This window comes from Uloborus diversus, chromosome 2, assembly GCF_026930045.1.
Source record: "Uloborus diversus isolate 005 chromosome 2, Udiv.v.3.1, whole genome shotgun sequence".
In the NCBI taxonomy this organism is placed as follows: domain Eukaryota; kingdom Metazoa; phylum Arthropoda; class Arachnida; order Araneae; family Uloboridae; genus Uloborus; species Uloborus diversus.
The window spans coordinates 127,941,500-127,960,709 of NC_072732.1; the positions used below are offsets into that span (position 1 = coordinate 127,941,500).

The 19,210-nt window shown below is 33.4% G+C and overlaps 1 protein-coding gene across 1 annotated transcript in view; it reads right to left on the minus strand.

The window, feature by feature from the left end:
* Positions 1-3,652, minus strand: part of LOC129216534 (forkhead box protein C2-B-like) — a 31,810-nt gene extending 28,158 nt beyond the window's left edge. Inside the window, exon 1 of the mRNA XM_054850749.1 lies at positions 2,880-3,652. Coding sequence (XP_054706724.1) covers positions 2,880-3,652 — 773 coding nt within the window. The remainder of the gene's footprint in view (positions 1-2,879) is intronic.
* Between the last annotated feature and the right edge of the window lie 15,558 nt (positions 3,653-19,210).

Sequence of the window (19,210 nt, forward strand, 5' to 3'; positions counted from 1 at the left end):
GATTGCTTGGTTACTAGTCTGATTTCAAAAAATCAGAACTGTCTTCAAGATTTCATCCAACTGGTTAAGCCACAAATATTAGCAGGTACGGGGGACTCTGGAGTGAAAAGTATCTATGGCAGCAGTTGTAAGGACAATTTAAGCATTTAACGGTCACGAGGGACTAAATGATTTAGTTCTGTCTAAGGCCCCTACATATACAGCCACTCTAGTTCTGTCTGAGAGCACACACAGTGACATCAAAAACTCTGATTTGTAAATAAAATGTTAAAATATAAGAGATATTTAACCTTTTTAATTTTAAGGTTTAAAACCTTTTTCTACATAAATTTAAGTGAATTATTAACACTTACATAGGTAAAGCACATCAGTATTTCTTTTCCTAAACTAGAAGATATTTTAATTGTATAACTCATGCATAAACTCTGAGCTTATTTATCCCTTTTAAAAATTCTGAGTATTTCTCAGAATCAAATAGGAGTGTACTGGTATTTTACAATAATAAATAATAATTAGCAGTCATCAATAATTAAAATTATCTATTATTACGTGTATTTAATTAGCAATTTAATGACAAATAGTTAATATGATAGTCTCTTTGAGGTAAGAATCCGGGCATTCTCCGTCACAGAATACAGGCTATGCCACTGCGAACTATTGAAACACCTGGGGTTCCACGAAAAAAGTGAGCATTAAAAAGATTTCCACTAAGCAAAGAAATTAAGAAACGCTGGGTTGGAGGAAAGGAAATTTAAAGTAAAAAACCCATGGCATAAGTAAGCATCCAACAGAAAACCTAACATTACGCAAAAAATAAGATAAATCATTGCCAAATGCAATGAAATGGTCACAGACTCAGAGCCGTGTTCAAGGGGAGGGTTTTAGGGGTCAAACCCGTCCCATCAAGGATGCCCATATAGAGGGACAAGTGGGGGCTCAAGCCTCCCCTTCCTAGAAATGAGAACTTCCTTGCTTTTAGTGCTTTTTTCTTTGCAAAAATGTATAAAAATTTCTTTTCCAACCATTAATAAATAAGTTATTAATAATGTCAAACTTTAATATCTGTAATGAAATCGGTTTCCATGGGGAAAAGTTTTGAGCTCCCCCCCTTAAAATTTTGCATACAGGCGCCCTTGCCTCACATTAGGGAAAAAATAATAAGTCGAATGAAGAAATTGTATATTTGACTTAAATCAGCTTTAATGTGAAAGTTTGTGTGCAACGTTTTTTTTTCTCTTTTAACTTTCTCTGCAATTTACAACTGTTAGAACTTTACAAACTCAGGGGTGGTTCTAGAGGAGGGCCATGGCCCTTTCCAAAGCCTTGTGGTCATAGCAATTTTTTTAGGAAAAAAAAGTAAAGAAAATACTATGATAAAATAACAAAATTCAACACTTGTGTTGAACTTTAAAAGAAATTAAGGTCTTGATTGGGAAAAAAATTATATCCCTCTCCTTAAAACAGAACTATGATTTCCAAAATTTTGCTCCAACGTTAACAACATTTCTATATGCAGACTTAAGGCACTTGGATGATCTCTAAATGGTGCTGTCCTCAGTGTACACTAATTGCTTGCAAGACCAATGAGAGCCGAAATTTGTGTTTTTAGGGATTTAATTCCGAACATTTTCTGGGATTTTCCCTATTTTCTCATGCTTCTCCACTAATACCACAAACGATAACCAAAAATTGCATTTTAGGACTTAAGTTTGGAACCTTATTCAATGGAGAGTAGTTTGCCCACCCTTATCCCTTACTTTGCCTAAAAGCGACCTAAATGACCGTTTTGGGGGTTTCAATTACAAACAATCATCGATAGGACCCCACCCCCGCTAATATTGTGATGATTACTTTAAAATGAGGTTTTTTGGGGAAGAGCTCACAAAGTTCCATCCTCTCTTATTTACGTCCAAAAATAGCTCTTTAATATTAAAGATGTCGAAGCGAAAACTAAAAACCTTCGATTTAGAAAGTAAAGTAAATCTTATTTATGACATGGAAAGGAATCTAACAATCAAAAAGACTCTTCAAAAGCAGTACGAATCCTTGAATCCAAATTTGAAACGAATGAAGATGCACACCTTTCCTGATGTGTGATGTGATGTTCCTGATAAGAAATGCATTTTTTTAACCAATTGTTAAATATGTAAATTTGTTTACTATTCGGTTGACAAACATTTAAGTATTCGGCCGAACCAAATATATTCAGTTCTCGTGCCGAACATGCAGTATACCAAATAACAACCGAATATTTCGTGCATCACTAGTAAATAATTCTATCAAGTTTAATTTTAAGTTCATACATATTAAATTTTATAAAAATACACATCAGGAGGTGAGAAACGAAGGGATGAAAGTAGACGTTTTTTAGTTTTGAGTATAACGAGTTTAAAGTTCCTGTAATAGGTAGACTTTCATTCAATTCTTTTTCTAAATCATGCTGTATTTCAGTACTTACAGTAAAACCTGTGAAGTTGACCACCTGTCTAAGGTGGCCGCGATTTGCAGGCACATAATTAGCCCTTATCATATAAATCAACCTCTGTAAGTTGACTACTAAAGTAGTGCACAGCGAGTAGTCAACTTACACTTCACTGTACCAGTAGTCTTTACAGGCTTCACTGTATCAGTACTATCTTAAACCCCAAAAGATGTTCACCTACCATTTGTACCATTCATCTCTAAATTTTTAATTTTGTCACTTACATCCTTTTGCTTCTCACTATAAATTCAGAGAGTACAAAACATGGTAAGGGGGAAAAAAGTGTTAAAACTAGAAAAAACAATATGAGAATTGAGAAGTACACAATTTTTTTACTTATGTGCACTTAAAATAAAAGTATGCTATTTTAACTAGAAAGAAAGTAGACGATACTTACGTCATGAAGTCATATATTTCGTGCACAGGCAGACTACCATTTTTGCTATTTTTAAGAGCCATAGCAATCAGACAACTGTACGAATAAGCTGGCTTTGGATATGCATTTTCAATGTTCATTTGCTGTGTGGATTTCACATTCTTATTCTTTGATTTTGGTTTAGGACTTTCGTTACTTTCACAATTTGTTTCTGACTCTTGTGCAGCAAATATTTGTTGCGCTTGGGAGGAGGTTATGCTATGTGGGCTGGGGGACGGAGTTGGAACAGAAACCGTAAGATTTACTTGTGACTGTGCATCAGACATTTCGGGTGTTAGACTGGTTGCAGAAACAATTTGAATAGGTAATGTCACTGTAATACTATTAGACGTCGTATGCGCTGAAGAGTCTTGGTTTTCAGATGCGAGAGTTAAACTAGAGCTATCGGAAGAAGATGATGGTAGTGATGAAGACAAAATTAGAGGTTCCGACATTGACACAGGTAATGCAGTTTGTGGATTAACAAGGAGTCCTCCAATGCTGTCAAAATCTGCACTGAGATTGAATAGCTGAGAATTGTCCATCCAGCCACTTCCACCATCATTGGATAATTCAGAGTCTAATGTGGAGTCCAAAGCATCCATACCAATACCAGGGTTTAAAGACTCTAAATGTGAGGCACCAGGAGAACATGATATGTCATTGGAGAAATAATCCCCCAATTCTGACCTTAAACTTCTCATGTCAGAATCTATCATGTCCTGAAGTTTGAAACTATCCCCATACAGGTCCATCCTAATCTGGAATTCAAAGTAACACATCAAAATTGGTCTTTATACTAACTAGACACGTACCGAGTAGCACTTTGACCGAGTAGCCGAGTACCGAGTAGTGAGTTACCGAGTACCAATTATGTTTTAAGAAGAACCACCAACACATACATGATGCATTTTGAACTTATTGGAATAGTAGTATAGACCTTCATGTCCATATAATAGATTTTAAAACAAAATTCCAGCTGAAATTTAATTGTACATTATTTAAAAGATTTTGTTAGTGTCAAAAATTTTAGAAAAAAATTATTTTTAAAATTAAAAATAAACAAATAAATAAAAGGTGTGATTAATCGAGTTGGAATTAAAACAAATTACACTAATCTATTATAGTTTTAGTACGCCAAACATAAAATAATTTTTAAAAGCAAATACAGGAACACTGCAGACACATGCTTCTTCGTTACAAGGAACGTCTTTTTCAGGGCATAAAATGTGAGCTAATGAATGTAAAGACATTCAACAAAAAAATTCGACTTTTGTTGGATGTCTTTAAATCCATGAGCTCACATTTTAGGCATTGAAAAAGGCATTCCTTGTAATGAGAAAACACTTGTCTGCAGTGTTCCTGCACATTCGTGCTTTTAATGTTGTTTTGTTTGCTTTTATTTTTTAAGCAAAGGTATTTTTATATTCCTTATAAATAATTTTTGTTCGCAGCAAAAATCCATTTGATGGTATAAAAATTCCATATTTTTTAAACTTACCTTTTTTTGCCCAATTTTTTATAAATAAATGTTATTCCCCTTGGGGACATTAAAATAAAGATTTATTCCATTTGAAGCAATACAACCTTCATTATTCTCAAAATTTAATCTTCACTTGTAAATTTGAATTGTTAGTGATTGCAGTATATTATATTCATATATATATATATTTGCATTTATTATTAATTATAATACCTGTCTTGAACAATATTCAATTTTTGCAACTACTCAGTATTGGCAGAGTACCGAGTACTTGGTACGTCTCTAATACTAACATACAATTAATAAAAGCAAACATAATCAAAAGTTAAAATTCATTATTTAGGAGCAGATAAAACAAACTATATGTGTAGAGAATGTTTGTAAGAGAGAAAGAGCAATACTATTTGATCGCATTAAGCTTTTGTATAGTACCATGTTCAAATTTTTAGCATTTCCACAACTTATCCAAATTTTCAAAAATATTTTAATTTTATTCCACTAAAACCACACAATGTTACAAAATTAAATGTTTTAAATCCTTATAAAAAAATTAAGAGGAAATTGAAAAGACGAAATATGGCTACTTTACCAGGATGGTGACAGGAACTGGAAAAAAAATTCCCTGACTTTTCCCTGATTAAGTTCACCAAATTTCCCTGATTTACGTTACCACTGATAATGGTTTCCTTTCTTTGCCCTACCTGAAAAGCATTGCATATTAAATGAAATGCAGTGTTTAAAATGATTTAAGCTCTTAATTAAAACATATTTTTTGAAAAGATGCCCCCCCCCCCTTTGGTAAAAATAGTATATTAAATTTTTGATAGAGAAATATTGTAGGAAATCTAAAACAAATACTTTACTTCCAGGAACCAGTTAACATAAGAATCCTAAGAAATTATTAAAACCACTCTTAAAGACTATAATCATGATAAAACTAAAAAATTTAAATAGAAATAATCTTGAACTGAATTTTGAAGCAGTATAATTGTTGCTGCAAGAATAACAAGTGATCGTTAAATTACAGAAGCAATGTAGTTTTACTTATGTAAATAACACTGCTGTGTGCAGGTAAACGGCAGTATCTGCAGAAATTAGTTTTAGAGACATTTGAAGAAATGTGTGGTAGATTCAGTACTAACAATAGGAAAATGTTGGAATTAGACTTTTTTTCGCGCCTCTTTTTCAGCAGAAACCAAATAAGAGAGCATGAACAATAAAGTACAATAGATGACAAAAATGAAAAATGTACAGTTTCTGCCCTTTACCTGCACAGGACAGAATAGATATACTTATGTAAAACAAATTGAAATTTTTCAACAACCACCCATTGAGCTATCTATTCTCTAATCAAGAACTTAGGTTTTAATAAATGAATACAGCATTTTAACTATTAAAAAATAATAAAAATATTTACATATGTACACAACTCAATTTCAAATGATTTCGTTAGTTGTCCAAAAAAAAACCTTAGATTACCTCAGTACAGGGTGGCGACAGAAACTGGAAAAAAAAATTCCCCGACTTTCCCTGATTTCTCTGATTAAGTTCACCAAATTTCCCTGATTTACGTTACCAATGATAATGGTTTATTTTCTTTGCCCTACCTGAAAAGCATTGCATATTAAATGAAATGCAGTGTTTAAAATGGTTTAAGCTGTTAATTAAAAATATATTTCGAAAAGATGCTCCTTTTTTTGGGGGGTAAAAATAGTACATTAAATTATCGACAAAGAAATATTGTAGAAAATCTAAAACAAATACTATACTTCCAGGCACCAGTTAACATAAGAAATCTAAGAAATTATTAAAACCACTCTTAAAGACATATCTAATCATGATAAAACTAAAAAATTTAAATGGAAATAATCTTGAACTGAATTTTCAAGCAGTGTAATTGTTGCAGCAAGAATAACTAGTGATAGTTATAGGATAGAAGTATCGAAGTTTTACTTACGTAAATAATACTGCCATGTGCAGGTAAACGGCAGTATCATCACTAATTAGTTTTTGAGACATTTGAAGAAATATGTGGTGGATTCAGTACAAACAATAGGAAAATGTTGGAATTTGACGTTTTTTTCGTGCCTCTTTTTCAGCGGAAACCAAATAAGCGAGTATGTACAATAAAGATAATGTACAATAGATGATAAAAATGCATAAAAAAAAGAACGAAAAACCTGCATATGGCAGAATAGACATATTTATGTAAAACAAATTGAAATCTTTCACCAACCAGTCATATTGCACTATTCTCTAATCAAGAACTTAGGCTATAGGTAATGAATGAATACCAGGGTTGGCCGAATTGGACCCAATGGTTTTTTTTGAAAAAACCCATGAAAAAAATGAATTTTGAGCTTTAATAGTATTTCTTAACTCTTAATGGCATTAAAAATATACTCCAAAGATTTTAAATAAATGTATTTAACTTTTTCTTCTGGTCAATAAATAACTCAAATTATCTTGACCGAGTCCTGTCACGTCTGATTTTCTCAATATTTGTAGATTGTACAGAAGAAACTAATTTAGTTAAAAGGCTTTCATGTAAATTATTTTCTGCTAACCAACACGTCACAAATCTCGAATAAACACAAGGTAAATTTTTTAGAAATAAACAGATTTTTCAAACGGTCGACAGAAAACAGAACAGGTACAGTATTTTCATTATTTTACAAAAAAGTTTAATATTTCTTACCCTGTACACAGAAATAGAAAAACAGGCAACATAAAATTCAAAGAAATGTCTTGATTAAGCTGGAATTCAGTAAAAAGGGATTTAAACTAATTGAGGTTCTACAGTAGTTTTGCTTAAAAAAATGAAATACTATAAAGTAAAATGCAAAAAAAAAATTTGGTAATTAAAAACGAACAATAGATTTTATCACCCGAGAAGTAACTTTGCCTTAACTGTTGGTAATAATGAAAATTAAAAAATCTGAAACTTAAACATTCTTGGGTTTTTTCGTCTTTTATACTTTTCTCCATAAAACTCTGAATTTTAACTAGTTTTCCAGCTTTTTACCCGAAGATAATTTTTGCGCTTTGTCCATATACTTATGCTACAATATGCTACAAGTACCCCACATTTTCCCTAAAAAAAGACAAAAAAAAAACCACATTTCTATTAAAAAATCCAACTTTAGTTGGGTTTTTTTGGGTTTTATTTAAAAAAACCCGGGTTTTTGCCAACCCTGATGAATACAGCATTTTAACTATTAAAATATATATATATTATATATTTACTTATGTACACAACTCAATTTCAAATGATTTCATTAGTTGTTGAAAAAAATCTTTGATTACTTTAGTAACAAACATTGAAATGCAAAAACAATTATTAATTTCAAAATTTAAAGGTATATGTGGTTTTAAAATAAAAGAGTTTTAAAGTTTGCAAAAAAAAAAAAAGAAACCTTCGTGTATTCTGAAGAGACAGCTAATAATACAATAGCAAAAAGAAAAATTTGATTTTCAGTCAAAATTCTATTTTAGCAATTAAATGAAAAATGCCAAAATGATAACTTTTATGATTTTTTCAGCATGAATTTAAAAAGATTTTTTCTTGAAATCGTGAGAACAGTATGCTAATTACTTCAAGACAATGAGTAAAGGCAAGGGAGCAAAGTCATTAATGACAGCTTCCTCTTTGCCTGTAGGATTGTTTATTTTATGTAGCATGGAATGCGAGGAAGGAAAATTCAAGCTAGGTGAAATAAACAACTTAACAGACACAGAAGCAATCTTAGGAAGCTCATCCTAAGATTGAATACTTTAACCTTGAGGAAAAAGGATGCACAAATATGCAGCACTGTATAATCGCACCTCATTAATTTTACTTTATTAAAACAAATAATAGGCGGAAAATTTGCAGGGAATCAAAGTATTCTTCAATCATTTTGAAGAGGAAAATTTTTTTCTTCATTTGATCAATTTTTCCCTGAATTTTTGTTATTTTTTCAAAATCCCCTGAGTGAAAAAGCTCCCAGACTTTTCCCTGATCTGTCGCCACCCTGTTTACCCTTAATAATGCCTTGGAGCAAGTAAGGAAACACTTCAAATATGTTCTCTCCTAGTTTGTTGATGCAAAAGAACATTTAAAATTTTAACATGATTCTATGGATAACTCTCCAAAGTACAAACTGAAAAACAAAAATTAGTGAATCCAACATTTTTTGAATGATTGTTTTACTGTTAATTTGTTTTTATGTCATAATCAGACAATGCAAAATTATATCAAAATGTGCAAGCATTTACTTTTGATACACCTTTTTCAAGGGTTGAACTGAAAAATGTTCATGTTTTTGAGAGTTTTTTTTTTTGAAGAATTATTCAAGGGAGAAATTTTGCCCCCCCCCCCCCCCCCATAAGGTAATCTACTTGGCAACTTTTAACTTCAACCTTATTTTTTGTACTAAATTTCTCAACTTGTACACGAGTATATACAGAATAGTGAGAATAGTGTTCTATTGGATCATTACAGAAAACAGCAATTCAATGTCCCAGACCTATGAGAGGAGAAAATATTTGCAGGCTACCTGAAAATAGTAATGTACTGAGCAAAACAGTACATACCGGCACCTTACTTTTTCAACAATAGTACAGTAAACTCCTGACTATACACAGAATAGGGTGGCACAGTAACCATAGAAATTCATTTGTGCCGAACTAGGGCACCGTCTGGTGCAGATTGCGCTAGTGAACATTTTAGGGGAACAGGAGGTTTTTTTTTGGGGGGGGGGGAGGGAGAGGGGCACCCATGTATTATTGTAATATTAAGTCTGTTCTGAGCATATATTTATACTGTTCATAAGAAAAGTAGCAAAAAATATTTAGGTATGAGGGGAAATTAAATCATCTAACAGCTTGGAGCTTGCATTATCAAATTTTACATTTTTAATGTGAGATGATGAACATAAAAATATGTATGCATAAAAAAAAAGCATTGGAATATAAGTAGTATAGTTTTTGGATGTGCAAGAAATTTTGAATTTTCCAATCTTTCTGAGTGGAAATAAACCTCTTCGGAGGAAAAAATAACTCGAATAAAGTATCCGGCTGACCATTTCCATCTCTAAGGTTATGGGAAAAATTCTGTGTATAAATGCAAACAGAATCAGGAGAGCAATCCCATATCATACGTTGATGTTGATAGAGGTACCGAAGTTATCCCATAGGACACAGAGGGAAGAGATCGAATTTGATTTAATTTCATGTTTGACAATGCAAGTAAAACCTTTTATACACAGGGTTTGAAAATATCCGATATTTTGATATATATCCGATATTTTCAATTAGCACAAACTAAAGTCTTTAAAATAGTAAATGCCTTTTACTTTTTAAACTAGCCTCATTCTGTCTATCTATCTTGGATCATTCTCATGTCCAGTTCACTTAACTAAGTGGATGAAGAATGAGGATACTGCATATTGCAGTTTCAAATACTGCTTATGTTATAGGATTCTGGTATCTGGTTTTCACCGATATAGAGTACGAAGTTACTCCTGTATTTATACAATGGCATGCTAAGCGCAAAAGTGGTATCTGCAGCTAACTTGAAAATCAGCCGTTTTAAGTTTTGCGCATCCCATATATATGATTCTGATGCAACTTTTACAGAATTTTTAAAAAATATTTCCCATTTACTAATGACCATATATCATTGTATTTAGGTAAAATATGCGACAAAGTACCACCTGGTGATCATAACTCGATTTAGATAAAAAGGGCAGATACGACTTTGGCACGGCAGTATGCACTATTTTTGGGGCTTTCTTTTTAGGGGGGGAGGGGTGCTCTATAGCATTTAAGAGGGTTGAGCCATCGCCCTTGGGGAGAGGGGAGGGCGCCCTGAAGGTCTTAACATACTTTAAAAACATTAGGTCAAATGAATCCCATTGATTTAGAACTGATATGATGGGACATCCAATGTGACAAAATGTTAAAAATTTGGTAAGCAATGAAACTTTTGACACAAAGAGAGCAGCTTGATTACAACAACAAAGAGCATTTTTTACATGATGTGAGTATCACAATTTATAAATAATAATAATGTACATACTTTTTCGCATTATTTTTTTAAAGAAGTTATGAGAAAAAACCGGTAAAATATGCGGAAAAATCAAACAAACTTTTCACGATTAAATTTTTTTTTTTTTTTTTTTATAAAATGGTCACACAGATTTAAATAGCCATTGACATTGTCCAATGACATGTAATAAATATACATGCATCTTCGCTACAGAAATTCAAAAAAACGCAAAATGTTGAGATAAACATGTCTATAGACATAGGAAGGTTTATGTAAATAATAATAAAACATACATAATAAATATGTTGTGATGTAAACAATACAAAACGTGCTTAGAAAAGACAAGCATACCTTTTTCTCAAATCGCCTTTCGTAGCAAGAGAAAAACTGCAATTTTTCCAAATATCAACGGCATAACAAAAGATCTGGCAAAATTTCCCATAAGAGATTAGAAAATACATTTACGTTATTTACACCCATTTTCAAAATAGTACTATTTTGAACGGTAATTTTCTCCGTAGCTAAAGTCCAAAAACAATGCATGATTGTTACTGAAATAACACACACAATGAAGACAAGCAAAAATAGAAACAATTCTTTACGATTAAAGTATACGACAATGATTGTTTTTGTTTTAATTTTAAAAATTTTGCACCAAGACTGTGGTTGGTCAGTGACATTAAAACACGTGATGAACAATGAAAACTTACCTTAAATTTTAAGACTGTGGGGAAGAATCAAATTAAATAAACTCCAAATTCATATTTTGGTCCAAGCAATGTCAAATATTTACCATAAAATACATAAAATACACGTAAATATATCAAAATTTACATTCACCAAAATCCTAGGACAAAGAGACAGTGCCATTTGAACCATAAGGTTGTTCATTGGTGGAATCAGGTCACATGATGAGAAAGACAAGCACTGATTGGCGGAAGGAAGGGAAGGCGAATATGATGGTGAGCCCTTACATCTAACGGCATCGGACAGGGTTGCTAAGCGAGCTGCTTTTGACAGCTGTCTCCATTGCTCTTCACTGTCTGCTGCGAGTATCCATGCACTCGCTGTGTGTCGTTACGCCTCGTGATCAGTGTTTACATTGTGCTTTTATCGATTTGAAAAAACGCGCTAATTTTATTGCGATTTCTTTTTTGTTGTAGTAACAAAAAATTAATTTAATGCGAAATTTATATTACAAATGTTGGGGAAAAACTGAAATTAAGTGCAATGATGAAGAAATCACTTTCAGTTCTTTAGATCCATTTTTTTCTAATGTTACATGATTAAGGAAAAACAATACAAATTAATGTGAAATGTTCTTATGGAAAGAAAATTTTAACAGGTGATCTATGGAAAAAAGAATGTAGTCATAATCTTTTATAAGAGGTTTAGGTTTGCAGCAATTGTGAAAGGTTCGGTCTATTTATGTCTTCTATTGGACAAGTTATCAAATCGCTCGAAGAGCGGTATTTCTTGGTATTGGGGGGGGGGGGAGGGGAGCACGACTGTGACTGGCTCCGTTTGGATTATGTATTTTATTGTGTTTATTTGGGAGAATTGTTTTGAATATTTTAGTCCTTTTTTTGTTTTGTTTTTTTAATTTCAAAAAAAAAAGTTACTCTAGGGTGCCCACGGGGGGGGGGGGGGGGTCATGTGCAGACTGCATCATTGAAATATTTAGAGGGGATGTTTCAAGGTATATTTTCCTCTTTTTTGAGGGGTCCCCAATTATGGGGGGTAGTTGTGGTATAGGGGGGTACTCCTGTTCTTTCGAATCCTATCTTGCACGATAAAAAGGGAATAACAACTACAATGGTGTCCTCCCCCCCACACCAAAGCGAAGGTGCACCCCTTGAAATTCAACGGGGTACCGCCCTCTTTCCCCAAAAGAAACTGAGATCTCAATCCCGTTAAAATTTTAATAACGCAGTCTGTAATTGTTTGGCTCTGTACCACAATATTTCAGTTCGTATGGAACAGTTAGCGCTCGCTCCCCCTCTTCCCCGTGCACCCACTCGTTTTTCTTTAAAGCGCTTAGTGTTGGTTTGTGAGTTTTGTGTGCACAAATGCTTCAAAGGAAATACAACAGTTTTTTTTTTTTTTTTTAAATTAGTTTGTAAGTTTTCCGCTGTTCGGAAAAAAGAAGAAGAAAAAAAAAAACTGTTCGTGGGCCCAATGCGGCCTATCGCCCATAGGCCGGAGGTTAGAAACCCATGTAATAAAAGACAAGAGTCGAAGTGTTGAACCTAATATGAGATTCAAATATTAATATTTGTTATGTGATATTTATAAGTTGTAAAAAGGAAAAATATTTTCAAAAAAAAAATAGTTATGCAGTTATATATAAAATTCACCATGTGGCGCCCTCATATGTTTTGGTGCCCCCCCCCCCCCTCTTCTCCCGCTCCGGCTTCCTCGGACGACCCTGCTTTCTAGCGGCGTAATCAGAATTTCATTTCCGAGGAGGTCCGACTATATGAAAAGTTTTAAAACGAGAGATTAACCAAGGGGTGTTTGTGATTCGAAAATTTTGGGATGACAACACATTCTGAAACTGAAAAATTATTTTAAAAAAAAAGCAGAAATAATGTTTTTTTCCCCCAATGATTTTTGTAAGCACATTTTGAGAGTTTTTACGGGGGGGGGGGGATCGAACTTCCTCATAGTTTCAGATAATTTCACCCAGCTTTTAGAAAATTTTACTTGAGTTCACTACCACCCCTGGCAATAACCTCTACTAATAATCATAGGCGTCTGGTAGATGGGGTAGGGCTGGAGAACTGCCCCCTCACTTTTAAAAGCAAATTGGTCTTGCCCAGTGTCAGATTAAATAAAGAAGCTGGCCCTGGCAAAAAGAATTGTCGCGACAACATATTCTCCAGTGATTTTAAACTGATTTAAATATTGGGATGTGCTACCATTATAAAGAGATTTTAAAATATTTACTTTTTTTGGGTCTATAGAAAATTTAGCACAGATGAACATTTTCAATTCAAAATCGTAAAGTTTGGCTATGGGGTTGAAACGTGAATACGAAAATGGCTTTTTCTTTAGACCATTGATCAATGATCTAAGGCTTTTCTCGAGGATTTCTAGGGGGGGGGGGGGCAATTTTTGAAAGATAGTGCCAGGCTGACATCGGATTCGGTATCGCATTTTAGACGCAACGTCAAAAGATAGTATTTTTCAAAGACGCAATTACAGGCAATGTTTATCTAGCATCAAGTAAAAGATATGGAAATTTTTTGAACTGTAAATGACAAAAATGTACTTATGGCTGGCTCCAGAAAGTACTAATCATGAAGTTTTAAAAACGCAATTTTCGGCTATATGTTAAAACTTTGACCGGTGCCGGATCTAGGGGTTTTCTTTTGGGGGGGGGGGGGTAAAGACAAATTTTGCCGCTCTTACACAATCTCAAATATAAAATCATCTGTGTTCAAATAAACCTTTTTTTGAAAAAAAAAAAAAGAGAATTTAAAGACACTATATTTTATCTTTCGTTACTGAGAAAACAAGTTTAAGGGGGTCTGGAACACATTTTGAAAAAAAAAATTACAGTTTAGGGTTTTGAAATTTTTTGCACTGATTTACCATCTATTTAATTCGAAAAATCATAACATAAATATTAAAAAATAATTATTTTAATTCAGATTAAATTAATTTTTTGGAAAAAAATGGGGTTGCTTTAAATTGCTATAGCTCAAATTATTCTTGGTCAATTTTCAATTTTTTTCAAAATATTATTTAGAAATATCTAAGCTTTAAATTGTAAATGGCGATTTAAAAAACATTAATTCAATAAAAAATAGAAAATATTGGAAGAAAAATTTCAAAAAATGCAAAAAAATCTTTTTTTTTTTTCAAAACTTATATTTTTTGCAGTAAAGGGTTTTTTTTTTTAAATTTTCGAATAAAAATTAAAGAAAATAGTTTGAAAAAGATGTGCTCCAAATTTCATTACTTTATTTTAGAATTCATTCTTCCCAAATATATCTAAAATCGGCTTACTTAATCAAGAAATTGATTTCAAGGGGAACATATACTCTCGTTCCTTATTGCCCAAACATTACCAAACAAAACCGCAAGTTTTTATGAGACACGGTTACCGCATACCTCTAATGCCACCCAAAATAGTCAGCAATTGCATTTTTCGGACTTCAATGTCGAAAATTTCTCCCCCTCCTTTTATTAAAAGGAAGAAATTCTTCCCCAAAGATAACCCAAAATTATGTTTTTAAGACGTCAATATCGAAATTTGCCAGAGAGAGTCCTTTAAATTTCCTCCAAACGTAGCTCCAATTGCTTTCCATGTCAAAAAATTTCTAAAGGATTTTTTTTTTCGTTTTTTATTTTTATTTCTCATTCTGCTTGTGATAGTTTTCACCCCAAATGTCGACTTTCATTTTTGCAGCTCTACATCGCATTTTGTGACCTTACCCTGGAATTCTAGGATCTAGATCAAGGTTTCTCAACTGCAGCCGTTTGGCCCCCTTGGTGACCAAAAAAAAAAAAAAAAATTAGCGGAGCGCCACGGAAAGAAAAGGAAATTTATATAGGAGAGCCACAAACATTCTACGGGGGCTACGACATATTTTGAACTATTATTATGATTACATATTTGAAAATTTCTAATTCGAATATTTGGAGATACTGACTGAGCTCAAAATGCAAAAAAAAAAAATAAATAAAATAAAATAAAATAAAATAAAATAAAATAAATAAATAGCAATAAATTAAATGTAATGATACACAAATCTTCAGCTCCTTACCCCTCTCTGTAACTCATAAAATTTTTTAATGACACCCTATATTCTCCAGACGAATTCTTATTTGAAATTGATGCTTGTGGGGTGTTTTTTCTACAAATAATGATTCACCTAAGTTTCTGATGATGTAAAATAGCGGGTAGAAAAAACTTGTAAACCTGATACTATTGCTGAAGCCTAAATTTTTTCGAGGAGCATATAAAGTCGAATCTCGAAAACTCGAAGTTTATAACTTGAATATTTTTTTATTTCGAAGTTTTCATCGGGTCCCAAACTCTAGAGACTGTTGTGGATACTTCCCATAACTCGAGCGTTTTAGCCGGCCCTTGGGACTTCGAGTTATTGAGAGCTGACTGTAATTATTTCAGGCAGGGGCGCCGACTTCGGGGGGTACTGAGGGCATAAGCGGCTGTTGCGTAAAAAAGTGGGGGATCAAAAGAGGTAGGGGTTAGAGGGCGCTACCCCAAAAGTTGATTTTTCCCCCCTCGATTTTCTTATTGTGCTTTCACATTACTGAATATGACCTAGAAAATCGGGGCGAATGACCACCGTAGACTCCGCTCTCCCAAATTAAAGTTCCATTCTTAAGAAATAGCATGAAAAAAAGTCAATTTATTTGGAATTTTTACTTTTTATTTTCGCGTGAAATAAATCGATCTACCAGTAAAAAGTAACTTATCAACCGATCGTTAATTTTTAACTCTGAAAAGGGAGAGGGTAAGTGTCCCTTTACTTTTGGAAGTGAGGGGGCAGTCGCTTCCCTTGCCCCTGTACGAACTACCTGACTGAGGAGCTCGAACACCCTACAAAATATTTGTGGGGGTTCTAAGCACCCTCAGTATGCAGGAAAAAGAGGAAATAAAGTAAATCGTAAGTTTTCCTAACACAATTATGATTTTCAAAGCAGAAATCTGCGCTGACTAAACTGAGCTTGCAATTTTCTCTCTGAGCATTTTTTTGTGAAGTCTTCTGAGTCTGTCTTTGTGAGTGTCTTTGAACAGTCAAGAAACTAGTAGAATTCAAGCAGCAGAGATGAAGTATTTGCGATCACTGAAGAACTGCACTATCCTAGACAAAATAAGGAACGAATCCATTCGAAGGGAATTACAGATATTCAGCCTAAATGAAAAAATCACGGAATATCGTAACGATTGGAAAAACCATGTTCGACGTATAGCACGAGGGAGACTTCCAAGAGCAGCCTTTTATTACAGACCAAGGGGAAAACGAGACCGTTTTAGGCCCAGGAAACGGTGGGGCGACCAAGAAGCCGGAACAGGCTATATGCCTAATCCTTGAAGAAGAAGAAGAAGCATTTTTTGGTTTCTTTTTTGATAAAATGCCATTGAGACCAAAATGCTCACATTTCATTTCCTTTACATTAAAAAAGTTTCTTTTTTGTTATTTATATGGCATTTTTTCTGTACATGCAAAATCGTCTGAAGGTCACTTCATTTTATAATCATTTTAATAAAAACCGATCTTAGCAACCCCAAGCCCAAGATGTGTTTATTCTCACGAACTACAGAACTTCTTCGTTTGTTAATTTATGGCTTTTTTGACAGGCGTAATTCATCTTTTTTTTTCGCAATTACATCTTTTTAAGCGAGACAGAAGACAGAACGGCAAGGCATCATTCGAATCTTTCAAAGGAAGAATATTTATGTCAGTGTACGTTGCAAAACAGGATCCGACGATTTGATTTCTTTTGAATTTGTTATGAATTTTTGAGAAGTATTTTTTCTGTATGATGACTTCGTGTCATAGTAATGAGAATGAGAGATGTCAAAAGGGGCTGAAGTCAAAGTTTTTTTTTTATTGTTTACTGTTTTCCCCCTTCTTTATTTAATCCTTGTAGGTATTTTGACCACTACGCTGTTGTCTTTTATGGATTTATTTGCTTCAAAAAAATCGTTAAGAACTATAGTTGGGGCAAACCTAACCTGGCAGAGTCGTAATGCTGTGATCAGGATCTGTGTAGCCTTCACAGTGCTGCCAGGTTAGATTTGCCCCAACTGTAGTTCTGAAGATTGCGAATAAGATATTTTTTAGACCTTCACTCTGCAATTAATATATTCTTCCACAAAGACTAACAGAGGAGTTTCAAATTTTTAAAACTGCCTGTCACCTATCCAAAGATCCTACAATCGCAAAAGCCTACAAGTCTTCGGGTCTCGAAAATTTTCTGGGGGCGAGTCATCGAATCTCTTCTTCACGTATCACTACTAAACATGGTCTATAACTGTGCCTTTAGAACTAAAAGTTTTGAAAGAGAGCATCCAGACTCGCCTTCCTCTCCAAAATAGAAGACTGTCTACATTTGCCTTTTTTAGCTTCAATTTCGAAAAATTTCCACGGACGACTAAAGAAAAGAAGCTCTCCTCCCCCTAACACTACTAAAGATTAGCTAAACTGTGTTTTTAAAACTACAGTTTCGAAAATTTTCCGGGTGAGAAACCACCGAACCCCCTTCCCCTATTTGAGGGAACATTATTCTTCCAAGAAGGATTATATAACTTATATTTATAGTAATCTTTTCATCCTTGATACAGAAAAGTTTAGTCCACTCCCTCTGTACTCATTCATACGTTTGAAAGAAAAAAATGTAAACAAAACTGAGGGACCTCCAAACTTTTTTACTCAAGGGTCACATTGTGAACATTTGGAAGGCGAAGTGTGCCAACAATCCCACAATATTTCATTTCAAGTGGGTGGAGCAATTTTGCACTACCCCCTCTCCCATACACCAACTCTTTTCTTCTTCTTTTTAATGTTAATCACTTAGTGGTGGTTTTTGAGATTTCTGGGCTCACTTCTCTTTAAAAATGCTTAAAAAGAATTAAAAAGAAACATCAAAATTGAAAAAAAAAAGTAAACAAACTTTTCAGTTGGTAAGCTGTAGGTTGGATACTCCTGACAAAATTCATAATCCTCTCCCCCTCCCTCGTCCCCCCCCCTTTTATCTGACGACGCTAATGATAATTTTAGTGTTATCATTAATTTGGTTGGTATTTATACATAAATTACAAATCTCGCCGATACAGAAAATCAAGGCTGTGGAGTCGGAGTCGAAGAGTGGGAGTCAGACTGATTTTGGAGTAAAGGAGTCGGAGTTGGAGTCGTTTGAAAACATGCCGACTCCGACTCCGGGTTTCTTTTTTTCTTTAATTTTCACTGACTCTCCTTGCATTTTTTAAAAAACTGACTACAAATAAATTTGATTACATGTATAAAGGCCTACCAATAAGAAAATAACTGTTATTGTGGCAACCAGCTGGCGTGATTGTTTATCGAACTTTCTGTACAGGGTCATTCCATACGAAATGAGCAAAATTCACAAAAAAGTGGTGGCCGCATGGTAACAGATTTTTATGAAATTTGGTATACAGGTTCCTTTTATGCCTGTATAAAATATCTAAAATATTTTTGCTTAATATTTTTTATTTGAATAGTTACATGCGATTGAAAATTGGTCAAATTGAACAGCATTCTCATTAATGCTAAATGTTGCACTTTTGAAGGCTTGTATCTTATTAACTATTTAATGAAAACATAAAAGTTATATGTTGTTGCAATCTACTGAGTAGAGTAATTAATCTGATATCAGTAAAATTTTCAAAGTTATTATAGTTGACTTTTAACTGAGTTTCAAAAACTGAAAATATTTCAGTTTTCTCATAATTAAGCATTTTATTTTTCAATCTCAATCTTTAAGGAATGCATTAGCTTTGCTGAAATTAATACCCAATAATGTGCTTAGTATCATAAAAAAACTTCCTTACTTTTGAAGTTGTATTTTAACTCCTTTGTCTTCAAAATCAGTTTTAAACTTAGTGACATTTTGTAAAATGATGATTTTCTCCTTCAGATAAACACAAAAATTCAAATGAGGGAAAATTCAGACAACTTTAAAATTTTGCAAGAATATAGAGATGTGTTTCTACTATTTGCTTGAAGAAACTCGAAATTGGTTTTCAATTTCCAAACTTAAAACAAAATTCAGAAAAATAGCATTTTCTTTGTGTTT